Source organism: Botryllus schlosseri, chromosome 7, assembly GCF_051294905.1.
Source record: "Botryllus schlosseri isolate E-star chromosome 7, Bs_hap1, whole genome shotgun sequence".
Lineage (NCBI taxonomy): Eukaryota > Metazoa > Chordata > Ascidiacea > Stolidobranchia > Styelidae > Botryllus > Botryllus schlosseri.
Genome location: NC_137242.1, coordinates 11363934 through 11387238, shown reverse-complemented (window position 1 = coordinate 11387238; position 23305 = coordinate 11363934). Strand labels below are relative to the sequence as shown.

The 23305-nt window shown below is 38.5% G+C and overlaps 2 protein-coding genes and 2 long non-coding RNA genes across 4 annotated transcripts in view; 1 reads left to right on the top strand and 3 right to left on the bottom strand.

The window, feature by feature from the left end:
- Positions 1 to 1783: 1783 nt before the first annotated feature.
- LOC145442200 (uncharacterized) overlaps positions 1784 to 23305 on the bottom strand; it is a 203633-nt gene continuing 182111 nt past the window's right edge. The window contains exon 37 of the mRNA XM_080320099.1: positions 1784 to 1871. The gene's annotated coding sequence lies outside the window, so the exon portion shown is untranslated. The remainder of the gene's footprint in view (positions 1872 to 23305) is intronic.
- LOC145442211 (uncharacterized) overlaps positions 2571 to 23305 on the bottom strand; it is a 29131-nt gene continuing 8396 nt past the window's right edge. Inside the window, exon 5 of the mRNA XM_080320114.1 lies at positions 2571 to 5066. Within this exon, the coding sequence (XP_080176240.1) occupies positions 4689 to 5066 (378 nt within the window). The 3' untranslated portion in view covers positions 2571 to 4688. The remainder of the gene's footprint in view (positions 5067 to 23305) is intronic.
- LOC145442766 (uncharacterized) lies at positions 7238 to 9235 on the bottom strand. Its single transcript, XR_013916153.1, has 3 exons — positions 8358 to 9235; positions 7703 to 7868; positions 7238 to 7628 (listed from the first exon to the last, which is right to left on the bottom strand). It is a non-coding gene; the product is annotated as an uncharacterized LOC145442766 (long non-coding RNA).
- On the top strand, positions 9793 to 11790 carry LOC145442765 (uncharacterized). The gene is made up of 3 exons (XR_013916152.1): positions 9793 to 10670; positions 11160 to 11325; positions 11400 to 11790. It is a non-coding gene; the product is annotated as an uncharacterized LOC145442765 (long non-coding RNA).

The following is a 23305-nucleotide window of genomic DNA, read 5'->3' as shown; positions in this document are numbered from 1 at the left end:
GGGGGGTCGAGCTCGAAGGGGGCCCCAAATTATTTCGTGAATTAGCATAAATTATAGAGTATTTTTTGAAAATTTATGCAACTTTTAAAAAAAATTTCGCGCAAGTCGCGATTTCAAGGTGCAAAATATCATAATTTTTTGGTACTCTTCCCCCAAGAAAAGAGCACGAAAGATTTTTAGAAATGGACATATCGGCGTCAGCCAATACCGCGACACGACCCACCAAGACATATAACGATTTAGGACATATTACATGCGACTCCAAGAAGTGTGCCAGAACGATCGGCAGCGTAAAAACCTTGGCCGAAAAGGACTGCCCTTACGCTGACCGAAAACTTCGTTATATATACAAAATACATAAAGCTTTAATTGTCCATAGCTTAGGCGCCTAAATGACTGGCGCCGAATGTTCCTGTCCTCAGAAGACGAATTCCATCCCGCGGGGAAAAATTATACCCCAATGGAGAAAAACCAATTTGAAATCGTGTGCGTCTTTTAGTTTAGTACGTTTGCCCGATTATATATTTTTTAAATATGGCAGACAGGAGGTCACGAAATAACATCATGTAACGAAGTCATACCAACGGTTCCGCCCGCCGAAGATGTTCAATTATCATGTACGGGTCCTACAGTTTCCAAGACACCTCACTCAGCTGTACCGGTAAATCTGATAAAGTGAGCAGAAAGGACAAGAAATTGATATCAATATATATGCAATTCACTAAACACTCAACGGTGCGGCTAATTTCGTGGAAAAAACGATCAACAAGATGAAAGGTCGGTCGGTTACCGGGGTCGGTTTATCATCCTATGGGAGCCCAAGACCCAAGTTTTTTTGGGGGGACCTGACGAAGTGCTGTTTCGTTCCGCCAACGGGTATACGCCCGATGATGTTTAATTATTATTGAGGGGCCTACCTTTTTAAATACATCTCACTCAGCTCTACCGGTAAAACTGAATACGTCAGCAGATAGGGGATAAAATTTGATAGCAATATATCTGTAATCTCCGATGATGCTGACCGATTCAATCATGAAATATTGAAATTTTTCGCGCTCGGCGCGTCTAGGCGGGAATGGGAGGCCCACTAAACGCACACCCAATAGCCTATAGATGACAAGTAGGCCCAAAGAGCGGGATAACAAGGGGGTCTGGGGGGCGAAGCCACCCAGAAGTCCGGGTTATCACCCTATGGGGGCCCAAGACCAACGTTTTTTGGGGGGGCGGACGAAGTGCTGTTACGGCCCTGGTTGGAACTAAAACAAGAAGTCCTAGCACTTCCTCAACATTGACACTGCTTAACAGCCAATTACCCGCTCCCCCAAAATTCCAGTTGCAGCTTCACGTCCCTGCCAGATGTTATTTGGCATGGTGCTACGATATAGGATGTAGTAAAAGATAAAGATGGCAATAGTATATGCTGTAGCAAATGAATTAACACGGACCCCACAACATTATTACGAATACAGATTGAAACAACGCCTTTAGCTCCAGATCATCTGAACAACAATGGTATTGATTTGGGTTAAGACGACAAAAAGAAACTGCGAGAATATTTTATAAGCAGTTCTGTGTGTGTGTACGTGAGTGAGAGTGATAAAACGCCTCTTTACATACATAGTTAATTTTATACTCGGTATTTGATTCAAGATAAATGGTCAATTTTTCTGTCTTACACACAGTTAGCAAAGTGTAATGACTTTTCATCATCACTCATACTTCGAACAATCAATTTAATTTGAATCATGACTTGACTCGACTTATTCGAGTCACCTCCACAAATCGATTGACTTGACTTGACTCGAGTCAAAATGTGCAATGACCCGAGATGACTCGTGACTCGAAGGTAGTAACTTGATCCAAACACCGCCCTAATGGGTTGGCTACCACAAGGACGACATGAGGTCTCTTCACATACAATTATCTATTTATGCGAAGCATAAAAGTAAATAAATCTACGATTTACTCCCCACAAAATGTAATATTTAGGGTTTAAAAACAGTAATTTGATATTTTTAGTGGTATACGTATCTTCTAAAATAGAGTCGATCTGGCAAAACTAATGTGATATTTGTAATCAGCGACCTTCAAAACATCCGAAACGACTCCTAGATGGCGCATGTGGGGGTTATAGCGTAGTGGTGAGCGTCGGCGCCATCCACGCAGGTGGCTCGGGTTCAATACCCGCCGTCGGAATTTATTCTTGGCCCCTCGTTTCCCGCGTCGATTTTCTTATGGCGACAAAAAGCCCAGAAGAAGGGGACCCGACGAAGAAACAAAAAGACCAAGATATAACTTCCAAAAACGACCGACGAAGAGCCAGCTCAGGAGACCTCAGGGGACCCCAACTGGTTGGTCGTTCGGCATCTCCCTATCTGTTCATTAATTACATCGCATTGTGTGTGTGCGTCTTGGACAGATTAAAATATATTTTTACGATTGATTGATGCCGAACTCATTAAACGGTGACATTCTGGGTCAACACATGGTAAGAGATTTTCCTTTCCCAGTAAAGCTAGCGGCATCTCACCTGCCACTGTATACCCCGGTGCGGGATGATTCATACGATATTAACATGTGCATAATTGTGTTTTCATCGCATATTCATATTTACATGCATACTAAAAACGTTGACATAAGGTATTCAATGAAACATAAAATACCAATAAAACACATATATAGGGGAGATGTGGTACCGATGGATCAAAAATTGCAAAATGATCTCTAGCCCTCAAATCTTCAGCCGAGAATAGCGGATCTTTTGCTGTCTCAACACTTTGATGCAAGCTCTAACTATCGCGGACATTTACATGAATATCTGATTATTCAAAAAATATTTATGAACGTTTAAAATTTGTTGCTCGAACGTGTCATCGGTAGGGCTGGGCAAAATCGAGTACCTGAGTGATTCGATTCTGAATCACGTAAAATGCTTCGAGTCGAGTCGAGTAATCGAGTATCACTCATTATGACGTCATAGCAGAATATTATTTGTCAAAGTTCAAATATATACCTTTTAAGCGACCACAAAGAATATAATGCCTGTTATCCATCATATTAAGGATACTTTGGTATTTTTTCGACCATACCGATTTCATTGCACTTGGTGACAATATTGTGGGATGATCATGACTTCGGAAATATGCTATTTCCAGTAACGTTCGTAGCTTTGTACTTCATGTTTCGTATGCTACGATACGGCCAATCAAGGTTTCAAGGCTTCAACAGTGAAATTAGTATAAACTCGTTGATCGTTGATAAACTCCTCGTTGATAAATCAACTTTCAGGGGCGAGGTGCGTATAATTTCAGTACTCGAAAAAATCGTCTTTTACTACTCGACTCGAATCATTAAAATTAATACTCGATTCAGATTCGAGTACTCGAATCATTGTGCCCAGCCCTAGTCATCGGTCCCCACCCGGTGGGTCCAAAGGCACACGACCATGGGACCTATGAGACATACGCTCAAAAACTCAAATTTGTTAACTTGTTTTGTTGTGCACTGTAAGCTAAGCTACAGCAAGCCAATGAAGAATGTTTCGTCGCGACCTTCAAGAATAAAATAGATTATATCAACCCAAATGTTGGCATAAAATCATGTTGTGATTTACGCCTAAACGTACAAAATTAATGCCACATACATATTACCCGCAAATCGACATTTTGACTTCCAAATACCTCGTAATAGGGATAAAACACCACATGTAACTATGATTTAACGCCTATACATATGCAGGCGAGTTTCTGTTGTTAAGTGATTAGTTGGCCCATCTGTTTGGCTTGATTTGGCTATGGTACCATAGGTCCCCCACCCCATAAATATTGTAATTGACTTGAAAATAGTCCACTCGAGGATGGTATCGATTCAAAAAAATATGTCGCATTATATACCCTGATACAAGCCCTATACTTCACATCAAAAATTATGGCGGGTTTGTTAGTCTGTAAGGTGATATAGACAAATGCAAATGTCGATCTAAATTTACTTTATACCCCCTAAAACGTAAATTATTCGTCACAGACCCCATAACTCAGGCAGGTCGATTTTTTTTGCATGTGAGGAAAGATTCTGTCAGCATGTTATTGTAGAAAAATTCACGGAGTGCAATCATGGAATTATCATGGAAACTTTTTCAAGTATTTTCGGTCCCAGTGATCCATCGGTACCACATCTCCCCTACTGATACTGCTACTTACACTTGTGTTTGGACAAGAGTGGCAGTATGTACGACAATGGCAATATATGTATAGGCATACACTTTTTATCTATACGGTCGGGAGTATGCTGCCGATGATATGTGATTCGATATATAATGAGTGATGTAAACACAATAATGAAAATGATGATAATATATGATAGCATAATATTCTGAGGTCAAATTATCCATAGACCATAATACGAAGGTATAACAGGTACGAAATTGTGATCTCAAAATTGCTGAGCACTTCAAACAAGTTTGTGTTAAGCATATCCCGGTATCATTTTGTAACTTAATTTATGAGAATTTAGATAAAGAATGAAAATTATGAACATTGAATATCGTTCGTCATTGACCTGCTACGTGCTGCGCACAGTATACTAATGTTGTGGTTTATCATTGACAACAGTTTAATATTTAGAGAATAAAATGGAAAACAATTATGTTGACATACATTTCATTGTTAAAATATAGGAATGAAACAAGTCTATACCCTTCTAGAAATAGCTACTAATACTCCAAGGGTAAACTCAAGTAACATTCGGTGTATAAATATCGATTCTAAATATACAACCACAAAATAGCACAATCCTATTCCAATACTGAGCGAGATTACCCAGTGAAGATGAATGAACTTTTTATTATAGGCAGTGAAAAGTGCGAAGTATGCCAATGCGTGGTAGAAGTAATACAGACTAGCGATCAACATGATAAGACTTGTGATATAGAGAATGCCTATGCAAGGTGGGAAGCTGAGTCGCACTGCCAGTAGCGTGAGAATGCCGATTGTCCAAGTGGTCATGCAGAGGCCATGCATCCACATAGTACAGATCATCATGAAAAGGAAGAACAACGCACCGTTTGTCTGCAAGGTAGACGTGTCGTTATTTATTATTGCTCTTTAATACAAACATAGGATTTATTCTAAAATAATACCAGTCACCACATTCCATTGACCAACTCATCCATCGGCATCATTGATTTAAGTGCCTACCAGAACAAAAGTGGGCCTAGCTAAACGTCGGAAGCTCAAGAATCACAGAAACCAATACAGGTCTGGTGTATAAGATTAATGACGAAACAATCACGGGGACAAATACAGGGACAGTGCAAGTATATAGATAACTATATAGTCTATGGATATTGGATAGCTGAGGAACACATGACTGCACGGTTGGGCAAGTAATTTCCGTTTACTTCGTAAACAGATATGGTCATCTTATAGCTGGCGACCCGAGCGCAGAATTTATTAACACGGGTCTTAAACGAAAGCTGCTATTGCACTGATTCCGAAAATATAAATTATAGTCTGGTGGAGTTCCACCCCACAAAAATTGTAACTGAAGTCAGAAATACAGGCACCAGTCAGAACAACCACAGCGTCGTCTACGGATACAGTTTGTTTGTTTGTTTTGGGGTAATCATGGTGTTAGTCGACTACAATGGTCATTGGTCATTTACATCAGGCCGATATTACTGATTTTTCATTCCGTAACTGCCGACTTGTAGCACGGCCCACTTACAGGCTTTTGTAAGACACCGTGTATGCGAATGAGATGGCGAGGACGAGCCTATATAAACCTCCAACACTTAGGTAGAAATTCTGGACGGAGACAGTTATTGTATTGGTATTCAAGATTTTACGATTCCTTTCATGTTCATTTAGCTACATAAGGCCGGCATTCTTTTATCAGTATTTGAGCGTTTCATTGAAGCAGATTGCTCTCACTCTCTCTTTCGCGGCTAGAATCGAATACTTCTACTTGACAAACTGTGGACAGCGAAAATTAAGTGACTATATCATAAAATAATACCAAGTAGAAGCTGGGTCAAATTTTACCTGTACGCCTGCTCCGAAGCCATATGGTGATGATCGAATGATATGAATAAACAGTATTCGTTAAAGACATCGGGCTCAAATTTATGACGTAAGTAGTGTAGTAGATCGGTCGTGACTTGGTGTTTTTAACATGGGGCTCTTATGGGTGCGGTCGCACATCGTATGGAAAACTCGTGGTGGCACATCGTACTTTTTGACCCCCCCCTCTCGGTCGCACATCGTAATGCGTTCTTATGGGTGCGCTCGCACATCGTACTTTCAGGTATAGGCATCTGTCGCATATCGTATTGAAAACTCGTGTTGGCACATCGTACTTTTAGGTATAGGCATCTGTCGCACGTCGTACTTCCGCGTGTCGTATTTCGCGTATAGGCAGTGGTGGTGATTCACAATATGTTCTTATGGGTGCGTCGGCATATCGTACTTTCGGGTATAGGCATCTCTCGACTGGTGTTGATTATGTATCAAGTAAATAGTCACGTGATTGATTCTTAGTTAACGTGTATGTCGCAAATTATTATATAAAGGCGAATTCACACATACCCGGTTCGCACGGTAAATTCGTGCGTAACGCACGTATCGCAAGACTCAATTCACACATTCACGATTCGCGATCACTGTACGGTAGCCGTGCGACGACCAACCGGACGTATATTCACACTGCCGCGGTCGATCAACCACGGTTGCAAGCGGTACACCTTGATTCCATTCCGGTTTGCTATGCCTCTTTTCAACATATTGAAATATGACAGGCCTATATAAAGCCCAGGTGGTTAGTAAGTAGTATTAATAAGTTTTGTCTAGGTTGTGTTTTATATCACTTCCACGCAACAACATAGCTAACCTACTTTTTGCACTTTGGAATATTTGCACCTATTTGTAGTGTCACAGGTGAGTTTGCGATAGTCCCAAAGATGAACCCTGCAATTTAAAAGTGACCACCTCTGCTGAAACTATTCGAGCCATCAACCACATCTACTATTTAAAACTACTTGATCACCTTTCATTTCTTCATTTCCTACACTTGGAAGTAGTTTCCACATCTCTCTGAAATTGCTTATTCTACTTGAAGGCGAGTAAAACTTTACAGCAATACTTTTGTATGAGTAGCAACGCTGAATATTCTGACCACCTTGGATAAATATTCACATATTCCTGATCATTCCAAGAAATCAAGTGTGCCTTACAATACAGAATTGAATTTTCAATCATGTTATGCAAAGAAATCATGAACAATAAAATGAAATGATTACACTTGAAAGCAACATTTGCAAATAGAGAATGCATACATTTGAAGAAAGAAACAAGAATAATATGCAATACAATGGTACCAATTAAATCAATGCAGTAATAATCATAATAGACAAAACAGTATGCATGAAATAACAGTGCTAGTTTTCAACTGGTTCTTGTGATCATAAACTTGGAAAAGTTTGCATAATGTCCTTCATTATTGCAGCGGCACACACAGCCTCCGTTGACTCACAACTGTGCCGCCATAAAGTTCGCAAAATGATCATTGATCATATTAGTCCAGGGTGCAGGAAACTGGTCAGTGCTCTTCTGTAGAAACTTCATCATCCCACCCTGAATAAGATATAATTTATATTTTATATGTTACATGCATAGCGTGACAAGTCATACATCACAGCTTCACCTACCTGCATCAAATGTCTGTCATCATAGTATCTTCGCTCTTCCCTGGTATCCTAATTGTCTGCCAATTGTAGAGTTCAATGACGCGTTGTTGGTGGATGCAAGAGATGACGTAGCAGTGCTAGTTTACACATCAGCTGGTTTCACATCATTTGTCTCTGGCAGTGGTTTCTAGATCCCAATATTAAAACATTTGAAAGCTTATTTTACAGCAACAATGCCTTTGAAATTTAATATGCCATAAGGAATTTCACTTCATGCAAAGATTCACCACAATTCACAATATCTGATGTTGTCACTTTAACCAATCATTGCTTCAACTTATTCTGCTGCAGTAATCAAACTATCAGAGTAGTGAACTTTTTCAATATCTGCAGGTTGGCAACAGTGATACACAGATGAGTATGGTCAACAAAGAAGCTAAAAATTTATACTTTATCACGACCTATTCTCTGCATTGGATGCGAGAAACATTTTCTGCTAGTATGACGTCCTATCTTGTGCAAATGCAGCATTTGAACTAGGAGTAAATGAATATGTTTCCCCCTTTCCCAAAAATTGCTCCTCGAAGTCGACCATGGAGTTTTCACTTGCCCCAACGAATGAAATTACAGCAGCAATACTAGAATGAATATTAGAAATGAATGGAAATGGACATACCAGATGTTTGCAGTACATCAGCAATTGATGTTGATGTAGGCTGGCATCAACAACTGCCTGATTTTTTACTAGTGGAAAGGATTATAGAGTACAATTTCTGTAAACAGATGTAGTAAGATTGAAAAGACACCATTATGTAGTAAAAATGCATGCATAAATATAATATGAATCTGAACTCATTTAGTTGATAAAATGAAATAGTGTTGCAGGAATGAATTACCAGCTTCTATCAACTAACTATAGGTACTCATTTGCTACATGATAATCACAACACAGGACATGGAATTCTAGGTTAAAATGTCAAATGCAAATATTAACATCAACTTCGTATATACAAGGATAACAAGGTTATGAAATGACTTGTAGCAGTCCTTCAATCAGACGCACACATTGAACTAGAATAAGTGAATAGCAGGCAGCCCTGTGATCACCAGCAGTGATTTATCAGGTATGCAGAAAACAGACTGCTGTAGAAACACGTGCAACTGAGTCAGCCTGATCGCAATATCGTTGCCAGACGCAAAACAATCATCGCATAGTAATATAGAATAACCACAACTGGCGAGCATACATAACAAAACGACTGATTACTACTGCAGAGTGCAGATTACTGCATGGCAGTACCATCATACCGGCATGCCGTCTGGTACGTATCTACACATCCTACCGGTAAACTCACCTTCTCATATCACATTTTCTTCGTACAACCAATATACACCCTGAACACAACATAGAAGCACTCTCCTTCGATAATTATTCAATACATTCATCTCGACAAGCTGCTAAATCCATAGGACCACACTTTCGACTGAGCTCACGGCAGCAACGATAGCCACGGAAAGTTCGTTTGATCCAACTTTCCGTACGGCAGCAAAAAAGCGAAGAAATCAACCGCGCGATAGCCGTGGCGACAGCCGCCGTGAACGAATCGTGCATGTGTGAACATTTCCACGGCAAGTCGGCCGTACGACCGTACGATGGAAAACCGTACGGCAAAAATCGTGGCCGGGAACCGTGCATGTGTGAATTAGCCTTTAGTTTGTGAACGCGGCTATTGTTGGTATTCGAATCACCGTCTACGCCGGCTCCGTGGTAAACTAATTACCAAGCAACTGATTCCTAGATTTAGCAAACTATTTCACAACCTTTTTTGGTGAAAGTACGACATGCCGCTAGCACTCTATCAACGAAAGTACGAATCATCGCCGCGCCCATAAGAATAACGATATATCGAAGTCGCATTCACCGCAAACGTTGGGATTAACTCGAATCGGTCATAAGGCTAATTCACACATGCACGGTTCCCGGCCACGATTTTTGCCGTACGGTTTTCCATCGTACGGTCGTACGGCCGACTTGCCGTGGAAATGTTCACACATGCACGATTCGTTCACGGCGGCTGTCGCCACGGCTATCGCGCGGTTGATTTCTTCGCTTTTTTGCTGCCGTACGGAAAGTTGGATCAAACGAACTTTCCGTGGCTATCGTTGCTGCCGTGAGCTCAGTCGAAAGTGTGGTCCTATGGATTTAGCAGCTTGTCGAGATGAATGTATTGAATAATTATCGAAGGAGAGTGCTTCTATGTTGTGTTCAGGGTGTATATTGGTTGTACGAAGAAAATGTGATATGAGAAGGTGAGTTTACCGGTAGGATGTGTAGATACGTACCAGACGGCATGCCGGTATGATGGTACTGCCATGCAGTAATCTGCACTCTGCAGTAGTAATCAGTCGTTTTGTTATGTATGCTCGCCAGTTGTGGTTATTCTATATTACTATGCGATGATTGTTTTGCGTCTGGCAACGATATTGCGATCAGGCTGACTCAGTTGCACGTGTTTCTACAGCAGTCTGTTTTCTGCATACCTGATAAATCACTGCTGGTGATCACAGGGCTGCCTGCTATTCACTTATTCTAGTTCAATGTGTGCGTCTGATTGAAGGACTGCTACAAGTCATTTCATAACCTTGTTATCCTTGTATATACGAAGTTGATGTTAATATTTGCATTTGACATTTTAACCTAGAATTCCATGTCCTGTGTTGTGATTATCATGTAGCAAATGAGTACCTATAGTTAGTTGATAGAAGCTGGTAATTCATTCCTGCAACACTATTTCATTTTATCAACTAAATGAGTTCAGATTCATATTATATTTATGCATGCATTTTTACTACATAATGGTGTCTTTTCAATCTTACTACATCTGTTTACAGAAATTGTACTCTATAATCCTTTCCACTAGTAAAAAATCAGGCAGTTGTTGATGCCAGCCTACATCAACATCAATTGCTGATGTACTGCAAACATCTGGTATGTCCATTTCCATTCATTTCTAATATTCATTCTAGTATTGCTGCTGTAATTTCATTCGTTGGGGCAAGTGAAAACTCCATGGTCGACTTCGAGGAGCAATTTTTGGGAAAGGGGGAAACATATTCATTTACTCCTAGTTCAAATGCTGCATTTGCACAAGATAGGACGTCATACTAGCAGAAAATGTTTCTCGCATCCAATGCAGAGAATAGGTCGTGATAAAGTATAAATTTTTAGCTTCTTTGTTGACCATACTCATCTGTGTATCACTGTTGCCAACCTGCAGATATTGAAAAAGTTCACTACTCTGATAGTTTGATTACTGCAGCAGAATAAGTTGAAGCAATGATTGGTTAAAGTGACAACATCAGATATTGTGAATTGTGGTGAATCTTTGCATGAAGTGAAATTCCTTATGGCATATTAAATTTCAAAGGCATTGTTGCTGTAAAATAAGCTTTCAAATGTTTTAATATTGGGATCTAGAAACCACTGCCAGAGACAAATGATGTGAAACCAGCTGATGTGTAAACTAGCACTGCTACGTCATCTCTTGCATCCACCAACAACGCGTCATTGAACTCTACAATTGGCAGACAATTAGGATACCAGGGAAGAGCGAAGATACTATGATGACAGACATTTGATGCAGGTAGGTGAAGCTGTGATGTATGACTTGTCACGCTATGCATGTAACATATAAAATATAAATTATATCTTATTCAGGGTGGGATGATGAAGTTTCTACAGAAGAGCACTGACCAGTTTCCTGCACCCTGGACTAATATGATCAATGATCATTTTGCGAACTTTATGGCGGCACAGTTGTGAGTCAACGGAGGCTGTGTGTGCCGCTGCAATAATGAAGGACATTATGCAAACTTTTCCAAGTTTATGATCACAAGAACCAGTTGAAAACTAGCACTGTTATTTCATGCATACTGTTTTGTCTATTATGATTATTACTGCATTGATTTAATTGGTACCATTGTATTGCATATTATTCTTGTTTCTTTCTTCAAATGTATGCATTCTCTATTTGCAAATGTTGCTTTCAAGTGTAATCATTTCATTTTATTGTTCATGATTTCTTTGCATAACATGATTGAAAATTCAATTCTGTATTGTAAGGCACACTTGATTTCTTGGAATGATCAGGAATATGTGAATATTTATCCAAGGTGGTCAGAATATTCAGCGTTGCTACTCATACAAAAGTATTGCTGTAAAGTTTTACTCGCCTTCAAGTAGAATAAGCAATTTCAGAGAGATGTGGAAACTACTTCCAAGTGTAGGAAATGAAGAAATGAAAGGTGATCAAGTAGTTTTAAATAGTAGATGTGGTTGATGGCTCGAATAGTTTCAGCAGAGGTGGTCACTTTTAAATTGCAGGGTTCATCTTTGGGACTATCGCAAACTCACCTGTGACACTACAAATAGGTGCAAATATTCCAAAGTGCAAAAAGTAGGTTAGCTATGTTGTTGCGTGGAAGTGATATAAAACACAACCTACACAAAACTTATTAATACTACTTACTAACCACCTGGGCTTTATATAGGCCTGTCATATTTCAATATGTTGAAAAGAGGCATAGCAAACCGGAATGGAATCAAGGTGTACCGCTTGCAACCGTGGTTGATCGACCGCGGCAGTGTGAATATACGTCCGGTTGGTCGTCGCACGGCTACCGTACAGTGATCGCGAATCGTGAATGTGTGAATTGAGTCTTGCGATACGTGCGTTACGCACGAATTTACCGTGCGAACCGGGTATGTGTGAATTCGCCTTTACACTCCAAAAAGGTGTGAAATATTCTCTACAAGCGCTCGCAAGATAACACATCAGAATAGCCATCTCTCGTGGTTTGATGTTACAAAGGTAGGAATTACGCACAAGTAATATTTTGATAATTAGTTTGCCACAGAGCCGGCGTAGACGGCTATCCGAATATCAACAATAGCCGCGTTCACAAACCAACACTTCAAAAAACGTGTGAAATAGGTTACAAATCCCACGATCGCTCACAAGATAACACCAAAGACATAGCCATTACTCGCGTCTTGTCATTACATACATCCCAATCGCTACAGTGTAATATGTCGGTGGTTGTTACTATCAAGTAATAAGTAATGAATAACAGTACCAGCGCAGACCGTGATTCGAAAACCAACAATTTGACACTTGCACGCGATCGCTATATGTTTTGACACTTCGGAACAGTCGTTGACTTTGCGTGATACAAATCATGAAAATATTCAATCAGTGTGTCAATTTGTCAACTTGAAATGAAACTTACTACACAGCTCAAGTTGATTCGTATCTGAATGTGTTAATTCGGTACAATTCTAATTATTTTGAGTAATCTTTTTAACGCGATCTTTTGATTCGACCGTAACCTGAATATTACTGACGCCGACTTTCAGCCACATCGAATTATTCGCACATTCCGCGTCGTCGTTTTCACTTATAGAATCAATACCAACTATAACTCTACAAGAATCAAGAATCACAAGTATGTGCATTACACAGTTATTGTCTTTATTAACTTGAAATCAAACTCTTAACAAAAACACGCAACTAATCATTTACCAGCTCTAACATTATGAAAATCCTCGAGTCTTTATTTTTAAGAATGTTATAGTACGGTGTCGGAATCCATTCGCGGGGTGTACTAAAGCTAAATCCAGATAATCCAAAATGAAATATTTGGACTTTGACATAGTGTGACTTGAAATAGGATTGACAAACATGACTACCAACTTTGATCCAGCCACATTTCAAGATCATACTTTGAACCAAGTATAATGTAACATTACAACTCTATTCACGATCCTGCTTTCCGTTTGTCAAAGAGATATTTTAACATCTTACCATACTCAAAAGAATTATTCACAACATTAACAATTGTTAAAAATCTAGTTTTCACTTACTGGATTATATCACTGCAACTCATAAATTTGAATTAATTCATCCTGGTTGTATTCGTATGCTCGGTATTTTTTATTCAATTGTAAAGATTGTTACTATTCTGAAGACAAACTATTTACTAATCGGTGCATATACGATTTGACTTGGACATATTATATTTTGAGTATACGAGATTTGAACGTCTGAACAATAACTGAGAAATAATTTATCACAATTAAATCCGTAATATTACAGCGTAAAAGATATTGGAATGTCAGCAACTCTGTAAGGTCATAGTTACTACCACATTACCTAATTTACCCGACCAACTCGTCATGATCATTCCTGAAATCAACACAAACGTGACCACTGACTTGAGTTAACCACAAAACAGCATCAAGTTTTAAATCCACTTGAGCTTACGGCTTATTTGAATGCGGGTTATGTTTTGTTGTAATTGAGTGTACGGAAATAGTATTACGTCTCGACATCTCACCATCTTACCATATTCAAAGAGTCAACCACGAAAACATTGTCAAGTAAATCCGTTTGTAACTTACCCGACCAACTCAAGCAGTTAGCCAAGCATACACGAGTCCATACAAACACTAAAACCTAAAATCCATAGCAAGTTCGGTTGTACTCATATCCCTACGACACCTCATTTTTATTCAACTTTAAAAGTCGTTACTATTCTGTAAGAAAGAGAAATTACTACGCGGTATATTCTGCAAGACAAAGTAATTATTACTCGATATATTTTGTAAGACAAAAGTAATTACTACCCGCTGCAGGTGACTTGAGATTAACATAATATGTTTGAATATACGAGATTTGAAAGTCTGATCAACGTAGTTGCGACTTCATTTCTTACAATCGAACGCTGGTGTTATATTCAAAGTTATCATGCTGTAAACATAAGGATTGACACATCGATTTAACATATGTAATAGTTGATCATGACTTGATTATTAAATTATTCGCGTTAATTAGACCCGGTGTTGTGTTGAAAGTTATGACAGCAACAAACTTTTCAGTACCAATGTTATTAACATATTAAGCTGTAAAACTATGCGTGTCTGAAATGTTCTTGAATGGAAAATTATTCCACCTTGGTACATATCACCCTGCGTATCGCGGATATCAGAAAATATTTTACAAATGTAATTGTCCCCACTAACCAAGACTAAAGATGAAACAACAATTTCCTTTGTTAAACAATAACCGGTACAATACTTTATCATCGTAATCAGCAGTGAGAATTGAAACACTTTCGCACATTATCCGGTGTCAAGATATCACACTAGGTGAATTGACATACCGCCGCTTGCATAATACCTAATCCGTTCACACCATTTCACATACTTTGATCATTACAAAAGTAAATTGGAATATGTTTGCTAGATGCATTCAATTCAGTTAGAAATGTCTGGTGCACAACAATCGTAATATCAAAAAAGTACTTGCTACACTGTTATTTGCTAAACGTGTTTTGCATTGTTGTTCATTTGTAGTATTGATTGTTCTTGAACCCTCAAATAATAATTCCTGACATGAAACCAAGCCGCTGAAAGTCGTTACCATCACGAAGATACAATGTGTACGATGTTTGTCAAATGTGTCCTACCTGGCCAACAGAAAACAATTTTCACTCACTCGAAATGAAACCAATGTGATGGTCTCCATTCGATATTTTGTTTGTGTCAAATACTTTGCAATGAGCACATTTGCGTGGTTGAGCTTTACATCATCAAGCTGTTATTTGTAAATCAAGATTTCGGTAAACTTGTAAATGTATCGTTTAACTAACCGACATTTAGTGATTGGGGAAGATACCAGACGATACACATCCATCTCCGAAATACTGCATTGATCTTAATTTCCATCATCGTGATAATCGAAGTACATTTCTTTCGAATTCGTAACAACCGACTACGACATGATAAATTTTTGACAAGTTATGCTTGGAAGATTGGTTGTATATCACGAAAAATAATTACCGCTCATATTGATACTGTTATCCATTGTTCGGTATTTTCAAACGAGTAAAATTTATTACTTGAGTTACTCCGCTTAATGCAAATGTAAACACAACCGTCTTTCAACATCGCAAAGACATCGATACAAAGTATACAATCAAACGCAACAAGTTTTACTTTTGTAGGTTGTGTATGGTTATCCTGCATAACTCATTTCTTACCAAAGCCATATGAAATATATTCATGTTACACGAAAATATTCACTCATGCTACAAACCTGTACAATGATTGGTGGTGCTTTCAAACTGTTTCGATACCTCAAGAACTTTATTGTCTGAATGGTTGTTCATGTATCGTAATAATCAAGTAGTTCAACACAGAACTAGTACTAACAGAAACACCAGAGTTGTTTGCACAAAAGTTTGTATGTGTACAGTATACGAATACCATGTGTAAGTCCAGCACAATTGTGGTATCCATACGAGTTTAGTTAACACAATTTACGACACCGAGGTCGCGTCATCTTTCGTAAGACAACAAACCAAGGCTTCAGGATATGTCCATGTCATAGCAATGAATCGGCTACTCCAACAACAGAGTGCATATGTTTCCTAGTTACGGTGCTTACATCTTACACACAAATCAATCTACTTTGCTAACGAAAAGTGGTGAGTCATCATATGGTTATCCTCACTAGTAAAACATACTATCATACAAAATGGTCGTTATAGTTTGCACACCAACGGTACATCGTACAAGTAACAAGTCTCGAGAATCCAGTTATTCAAAAAACGTGAAAGTATTTCTACACCAAGTCGTTATGTTGACGAAAGCGTATATTGTAATATCATGATCGATTTGCATTCGTTGGTCACAAACTGTCACTACTCTAAGTAATTCTTTTTCACTCAAACACAAACGCATACTTGTCACCATTCGTTTTCATCAAGTACGAGTTCAAGAAACTTACTACGACATGAATTTTTATTTTTATGTTGTGTAAATAGGTAATAATTAATTCAAGTAACACTATATCAACATCATCGAGTTGTGCTAATAGATTTACATGTGGTCTTGTGGTTTTCATCGGGACATACAGCACGAACTAACTGTAGACTCCTCTCTGTTGTACAGCTACTCGGTAATCGAAATGCATTAACATGTAAACAACGATCTTGTTTCGTCACACCAAAAATATGTTCACTGTCGCGATACTCCGCACAAGACGTGCATAGCCTTTTCACACTCGTAATAGTATACCAACGTCAAGCGATAACGTTTAACAAGACCAACGACACTGAACCCACGACGTTTACCTATGTAAAATTACCACTTTCACTTGCCAGTCCATCGTTTACCTGACTAAACATATTATTTTCCTTTGGAGATCTGACGTTTACCCAGAGTAAGAAACCATTTTCACTTGTAAATATATTTTTTCCTTGGCTAACAAACCTTTTTTCACTTGTAAATATATTTTTCCCCGGGTAACAAACCTTTTTCCCTGAGCAACAAACCATTTTAACTTGGTGGTCCGTCGTTTAGTCGAGTAAAAATATCATTTTCCTTTGGAGATCCGGCGTTTACCCAGTGTAACAATACATTTTCACCTGGAAAAATACTTTTACCTAGAGTAACTAATCATTTTCTCCTGGGTAACAATCCCTTTTCGTCTGGAAACTATCATTTAACTGAGTACCAATACCGTTTTAACTTGGAAATACATTTTTTCCCTGGGTAACAATACCATTTTCGTTTTGAAAACTGACAACCACACTGGTCAATTTGATATTTTTGTATATTGTTACAACAAACAGTGACGGAAATATACACAGACAACCGGTTTCAGAGTATACCCCATCGGTCGTATCACATCAATATCATCGGTTAACCACATACAATATGCTCTTGTACACCGAAATGCATGTTTTGGAAACTTGGACAATAGGCCTCGATAGTTCTGTGATGTCCGGGTTCGTGCTTTGGATTTTCCAGAGTCAAAATGTCTGAATAAAACACCTCCTCGACGACGGTTGGTATGTGGATAACGGTGTTCGGAAAACGGTTGGATTTATGTCACCCATCGCGATAACAATTCCTGGTCGAGTTTTCCTCCGACATGTTTGCTATATTGTGTCTTTATTGGTCAATGTATGTCTCGACATTCAGTTTGAAATCGGAAATGATAAAGTATGTAACCGGATCCGGATATCAACTCTGAATCGATAAACCAATGAACAATATTCAAAGTAAACATGTCACACCCTGTGTTTTCACGAAAAAATACCATCCAGACGTACGTCGCGCTTGTTTGCCCACACCAGTATACGCGCAAATGGAGGTGTGTGACATTGCATGCAATGCGTTGGTATACAAACATCGATCCACAGACATTATCATAGTCGGTAGTTTTGATGTAGATCGAATGTCACCCGATAACAATACCAATAAGCCACATTGCAATGACTCTGAGTCTGCGCTATTACATCGATATTTCGACACCGTTCACTGGTTTAGTTTATGGTTTTATCGCGTTGTAACATTACAAGATAGTCATGACCCTATCTCCAGACAGACCACCCATATCAATTGGATACATCGGTCAATATCCAGCGTGTTGTCGAGACCGAAGTTTTCTGCTGAGGCTACAGCGTTTGACCAATGTGAACTATCGAAGTACGGTGCTCGAAATGATTGCGATCAGTCTTTCACTAAATCACGATGCATGGATGTCGCTACTCCCACATAACGACTCCAGATAAATATCGCGAACAGTGATTCTGCAAATCTCGGACTGATACTGTGATCCAATAAGATGTGTTTCTGTGAAGACTGCAATCGTACATCACAAATAGAACACTACCTCGTGATTTCACACACAATCATAAAACACGCCACCGTTTTTCAAGTCCCAGCACCATAGTGTTACGACACAGACAAGAAGCGTCGGTGAGAGAGAGAGAGAGAAAGAGTTCTTTTATTCGTCAACCATGAAATATAGTAAAGGCAATGTCCACAAACATTCACGTCCAATAGTATACATTTTTTAAATTTTTTCCTCACTATAATTTGCACGGTATAGACTGGGAGACCCGATATGACCGAAGTCTTCTAGGCCGGAGTCACCCAAGCATATTGGCAGTATTAATTATAATATGGATCAATTTTTTCTCTCAGTCAAGTAGCACCGCAAAGAGTAACGAAATAAACAAAAGTAAATAAAAGACAGCAACACTAGTGAAGGACGGTTACCATAGTTAACAGTGTGATCAGAAAATAACAATTTGACCCATGTACACAGTGGTAATATTATTGTAGCATATTAAATGAATCAAAACAACAAACAACATTACTGTGGTCATGAGATATGTTCTTCTTAGTACTTGGATAATATAAATTTGCAATAGCGAGCTTTAAATGTATGATAAGGAAGAGTACGGTACAAAGTTGGTACATTGTTCCAAAATTTCACACCTATATAAGATAGGGAATTTCTTGACAGGTGGAAATGATAAAACACGGAAGGCACACTTTGGTGTTATTTGATATGGATTTTACACCAGACGAACCTCACATTCGAGTGATGCATTTGAATGGCGATTGTATTATTGATGTCCAGAGAAAAGAAATGTATCGATTTATCGGATTTGTACATATCCAACAAAAACCTGGGTATATGATTGTACACGGTTCGCATATTTGACTGTGATCACAATATTGGTATGTACTGTACAGTTCACTTTCACCGCCGTGCGAATAACCCATGTCACGGTTCCGTGTTTGTGTGTCTGTATGTCATGCTTCAGATTGACTCAGAGTCATTGCAATGTGGCTTATTGGTATTGTTATCGGGTGACATTCGATCTACATCAAAACTACCGACTATGATAATGTCTGTGGATCGATGTTTGTATACCAACGCATTGCATGCAATGTCACACACCTCCATTTGCGCGTATACTGGTGTGGGCAAACAAGCGCGACGTATGTCTGGATGGTATTTTTTCGTGGAAACACAGGGTGTGACATGTTTACTTTGAATATTGTTCATTGGTTTATCGATTCAGAGTTGATATCCGGATCCGGTTACATACTTTATCATTTCCGATTTCAAACTGAATGTCGAGACATACATTGACCAATAAAGACACAATATAGCAAACATGTCGGAGGAAAACTCGACCAGGAATTGTTATCGCGATGGGTGACATAAATCCAACCGTTTTCCGAACACCGTTATCCACATACTACCAACCGTCGTCGAGGAGGTGTTTTATTCAGACATTTTGACTCTGGAAAATCCAAAGCACGAACCCGGACATCACAGAACTATCGAGGCCTATTGTCCAAGTTTCCAAAACATGCATTTCGGTGTACAAGAGCATATTGTATGTGGTTAACCGATGATATTGATGTGATACGACCGATGGGGTATACTCTGAAACCGGTTGTCTGTGTATATTTCCGTCACTGTTTGTTGTAACAATATACAAAAATATCAAATTGACCAGTGTGGTTGTCAGTTTTCAAAACGAAAATGGTATTGTTACCCAGGGAAAAAATGTATTTCCAAGTTAAAACGGTATTGGTACTCAGTTAAATGATAGTTTCCAGACGAAAAGGGATTGTTACCCAGGAGAAAATGATTAGTTACTCTAGGTAAAAGTATTTTTCCAGGTGAAAATGTATTGTTACACTGGGTAAACGCCGGATCTCCAAAGGAAAATGATATTTTTACTCGACTAAACGACGGACCACCAAGTTAAAATGGTTTGTTGCTCAGGGAAAAAGGTTTGTTACCCGGGGAAAAATATATTTACAAGTGAAAAAAGGTTTGTTAGCCAAGGAAAAAATATATTTACAAGTGAAAATGGTTTCTTACTCTGGGTAAACGTCAGATCTCCAAAGGAAAATAATATGTTTAGTCAGGTAAACGATGGACTGGCAAGTGAAAGTGGTAATTTTACATAGGTAAACGTCGTGGGTTCAGTGTCGTTGGTCTTGTTAAACGTTATCGCTTGACGTTGGTATACTATTACGAGTGTGAAAAGGCTATGCACGTCTTGTGCGGAGTATCGCGACAGTGAACATATTTTTGGTGTGACGAAACAAGATCGTTGTTTACATGTTAATGCATTTCGATTACCGAGTAGCTGTACAACAGAGAGGAGTCTACAGTTAGTTCGTGCTGTATGTCCCGATGAAAACCACAAGACCACATGTAAATCTATTAGCACAACTCGATGATGTTGATATAGTGTTACTTGAATTAATTATTACCTATTTACACAACATAAAAATAAAAATTCATGTCGTAGTAAGTTTCTTGAACTCGTACTTGATGAAAACGAATGGTGACAAGTATGCGTTTGTGTTTGAGTGAAAAAGAATTACTTAGAGTAGTGACAGTTTGTGACCAACGAATGCAAATCGATCATGATATTACAATATACGCTTTCGTCAACATAACGACTTGGTGTAGAAATACTTTCACGTTTTTTGAATAACTGGATTCTCGAGACTTGTTACTTGTACGATGTACCGTTGGTGTGCAAACTATAACGACCATTTTGTATGATAGTATGTTTTACTAGTGAGGATAACCATATGATGACTCACCACTTTTCGTTAGCAAAGTAGATTGATTTGTGTGTAAGATGTAAGCACCGTAACTAGGAAACATATGCACTCTGTTGTTGGAGTAGCCGATTCATTGCTATGACATGGACATATCCTGAAGCCTTGGTTTGTTGTCTTACGAAAGATGACGCGACCTCGGTGTCGTAAATTGTGTTAACTAAACTCGTATGGATACCACAATTGTGCTGGACTTACACATGGTATTCGTATACTGTACACATACAAACTTTTGTGCAAACAACTCTGGTGTTTCTGTTAGTACTAGTTCTGTGTTGAACTACTTGATTATTACGATACATGAACAACCATTCAGACAATAAAGTTCTTGAGGTATCGAAACAGTTTGAAAGCACCACCAATCATTGTACAGGTTTGTAGCATGAGTGAATATTTTCGTGTAACATGAATATATTTCATATGGCTTTGGTAAGAAATGAGTTATGCAGGATAACCATACACAACCTACAAAAGTAAAACTTGTTGCGTTTGATTGTATACTTTGTATCGATGTCTTTGCGATGTTGAAAGACGGTTGTGTTTACATTTGCATTAAGCGGAGTAACTCAAGTAATAAATTTTACTCGTTTGAAAATACCGAACAATGGATAACAGTATCAATATGAGCGGTAATTATTTTTCGTGATATACAACCAATCTTCCAAGCATAACTTGTCAAAAATTTATCATGTCGTAGTCGGTTGTTACGAATTCGAAAGAAATGTACTTCGATTATCACGATGATGGAAATTAAGATCAATGCAGTATTTCGGAGATGGATGTGTATCGTCTGGTATCTTCCCCAATCACTAAATGTCGGTTAGTTAAACGATACATTTACAAGTTTACCGAAATCTTGATTTACAAATAACAGCTTGATGATGTAAAGCTCAACCACGCAAATGTGCTCATTGCAAAGTATTTGACACAAACAAAATATCGAATGGAGACCATCACATTGGTTTCATTTCGAGTGAGTGAAAATTGTTTTCTGTTGGCCAGGTAGGACACATTTGACAAACATCGTACACATTGTATCTTCGTGATGGTAACGACTTTCAGCGGCTTGGTTTCATGTCAGGAATTATTATTTGAGGGTTCAAGAACAATCAATACTACAAATGAACAACAATGCAAAACACGTTTAGCAAATAACAGTGTAGCAAGTACTTTTTTGATATTACGATTGTTGTGCACCAGACATTTCTAACTGAATTGAATGCATCTAGCAAACATATTCCAATTTACTTTTGTAATGATCAAAGTATGTGAAATGGTGTGAACGGATTAGGTATTATGCAAGCGGCGGTATGTCAATTCACCTAGTGTGATATCTTGACACCGGATAATGTGCGAAAGTGTTTCAATTCTCACTGCTGATTACGATGATAAAGTATTGTACCGGTTATTGTTTAACAAAGGAAATTGTTGTTTCATCTTTAGTCTTGGTTAGTGGGGACAATTACATTTGTAAAATATTTTCTGATATCCGCGATACGCAGGGTGATATGTACCAAGGTGGAATAATTTTCCATTCAAGAACATTTCAGACACGCATAGTTTTACAGCTTAATATGTTAATAACATTGGTACTGAAAAGTTTGTTGCTGTCATAACTTTCAACACAACACCGGGTCTAATTAACGCGAATAATTTAATAATCAAGTCATGATCAACTATTACATATGTTAAATCGATGTGTCAATCCTTATGTTTACAGCATGATAACTTTGAATATAACACCAGCGTTCGATTGTAAGAAATGAAGTCGCAACTACGTTGATCAGACTTTCAAATCTCGTATATTCAAACATATTATGTTAATCTCAAGTCACCTGCAGCGGGTAGTAATTACTTTTGTCTTACAAAATATATCGAGTAATAATTACTTTGTCTTGCAGAATATACCGCGTAGTAATTTCTCTTTCTTACAGAATAGTAACGACTTTTAAAGTTGAATAAAAATGAGGTGTCGTAGGGATATGAGTACAACCGAACTTGCTATGGATTTTAGGTTTTAGTGTTTGTATGGACTCGTGTATGCTTGGCTAACTGCTTGAGTTGGTCGGGTAAGTTACAAACGGATTTACTTGACAATGTTTTCGTGG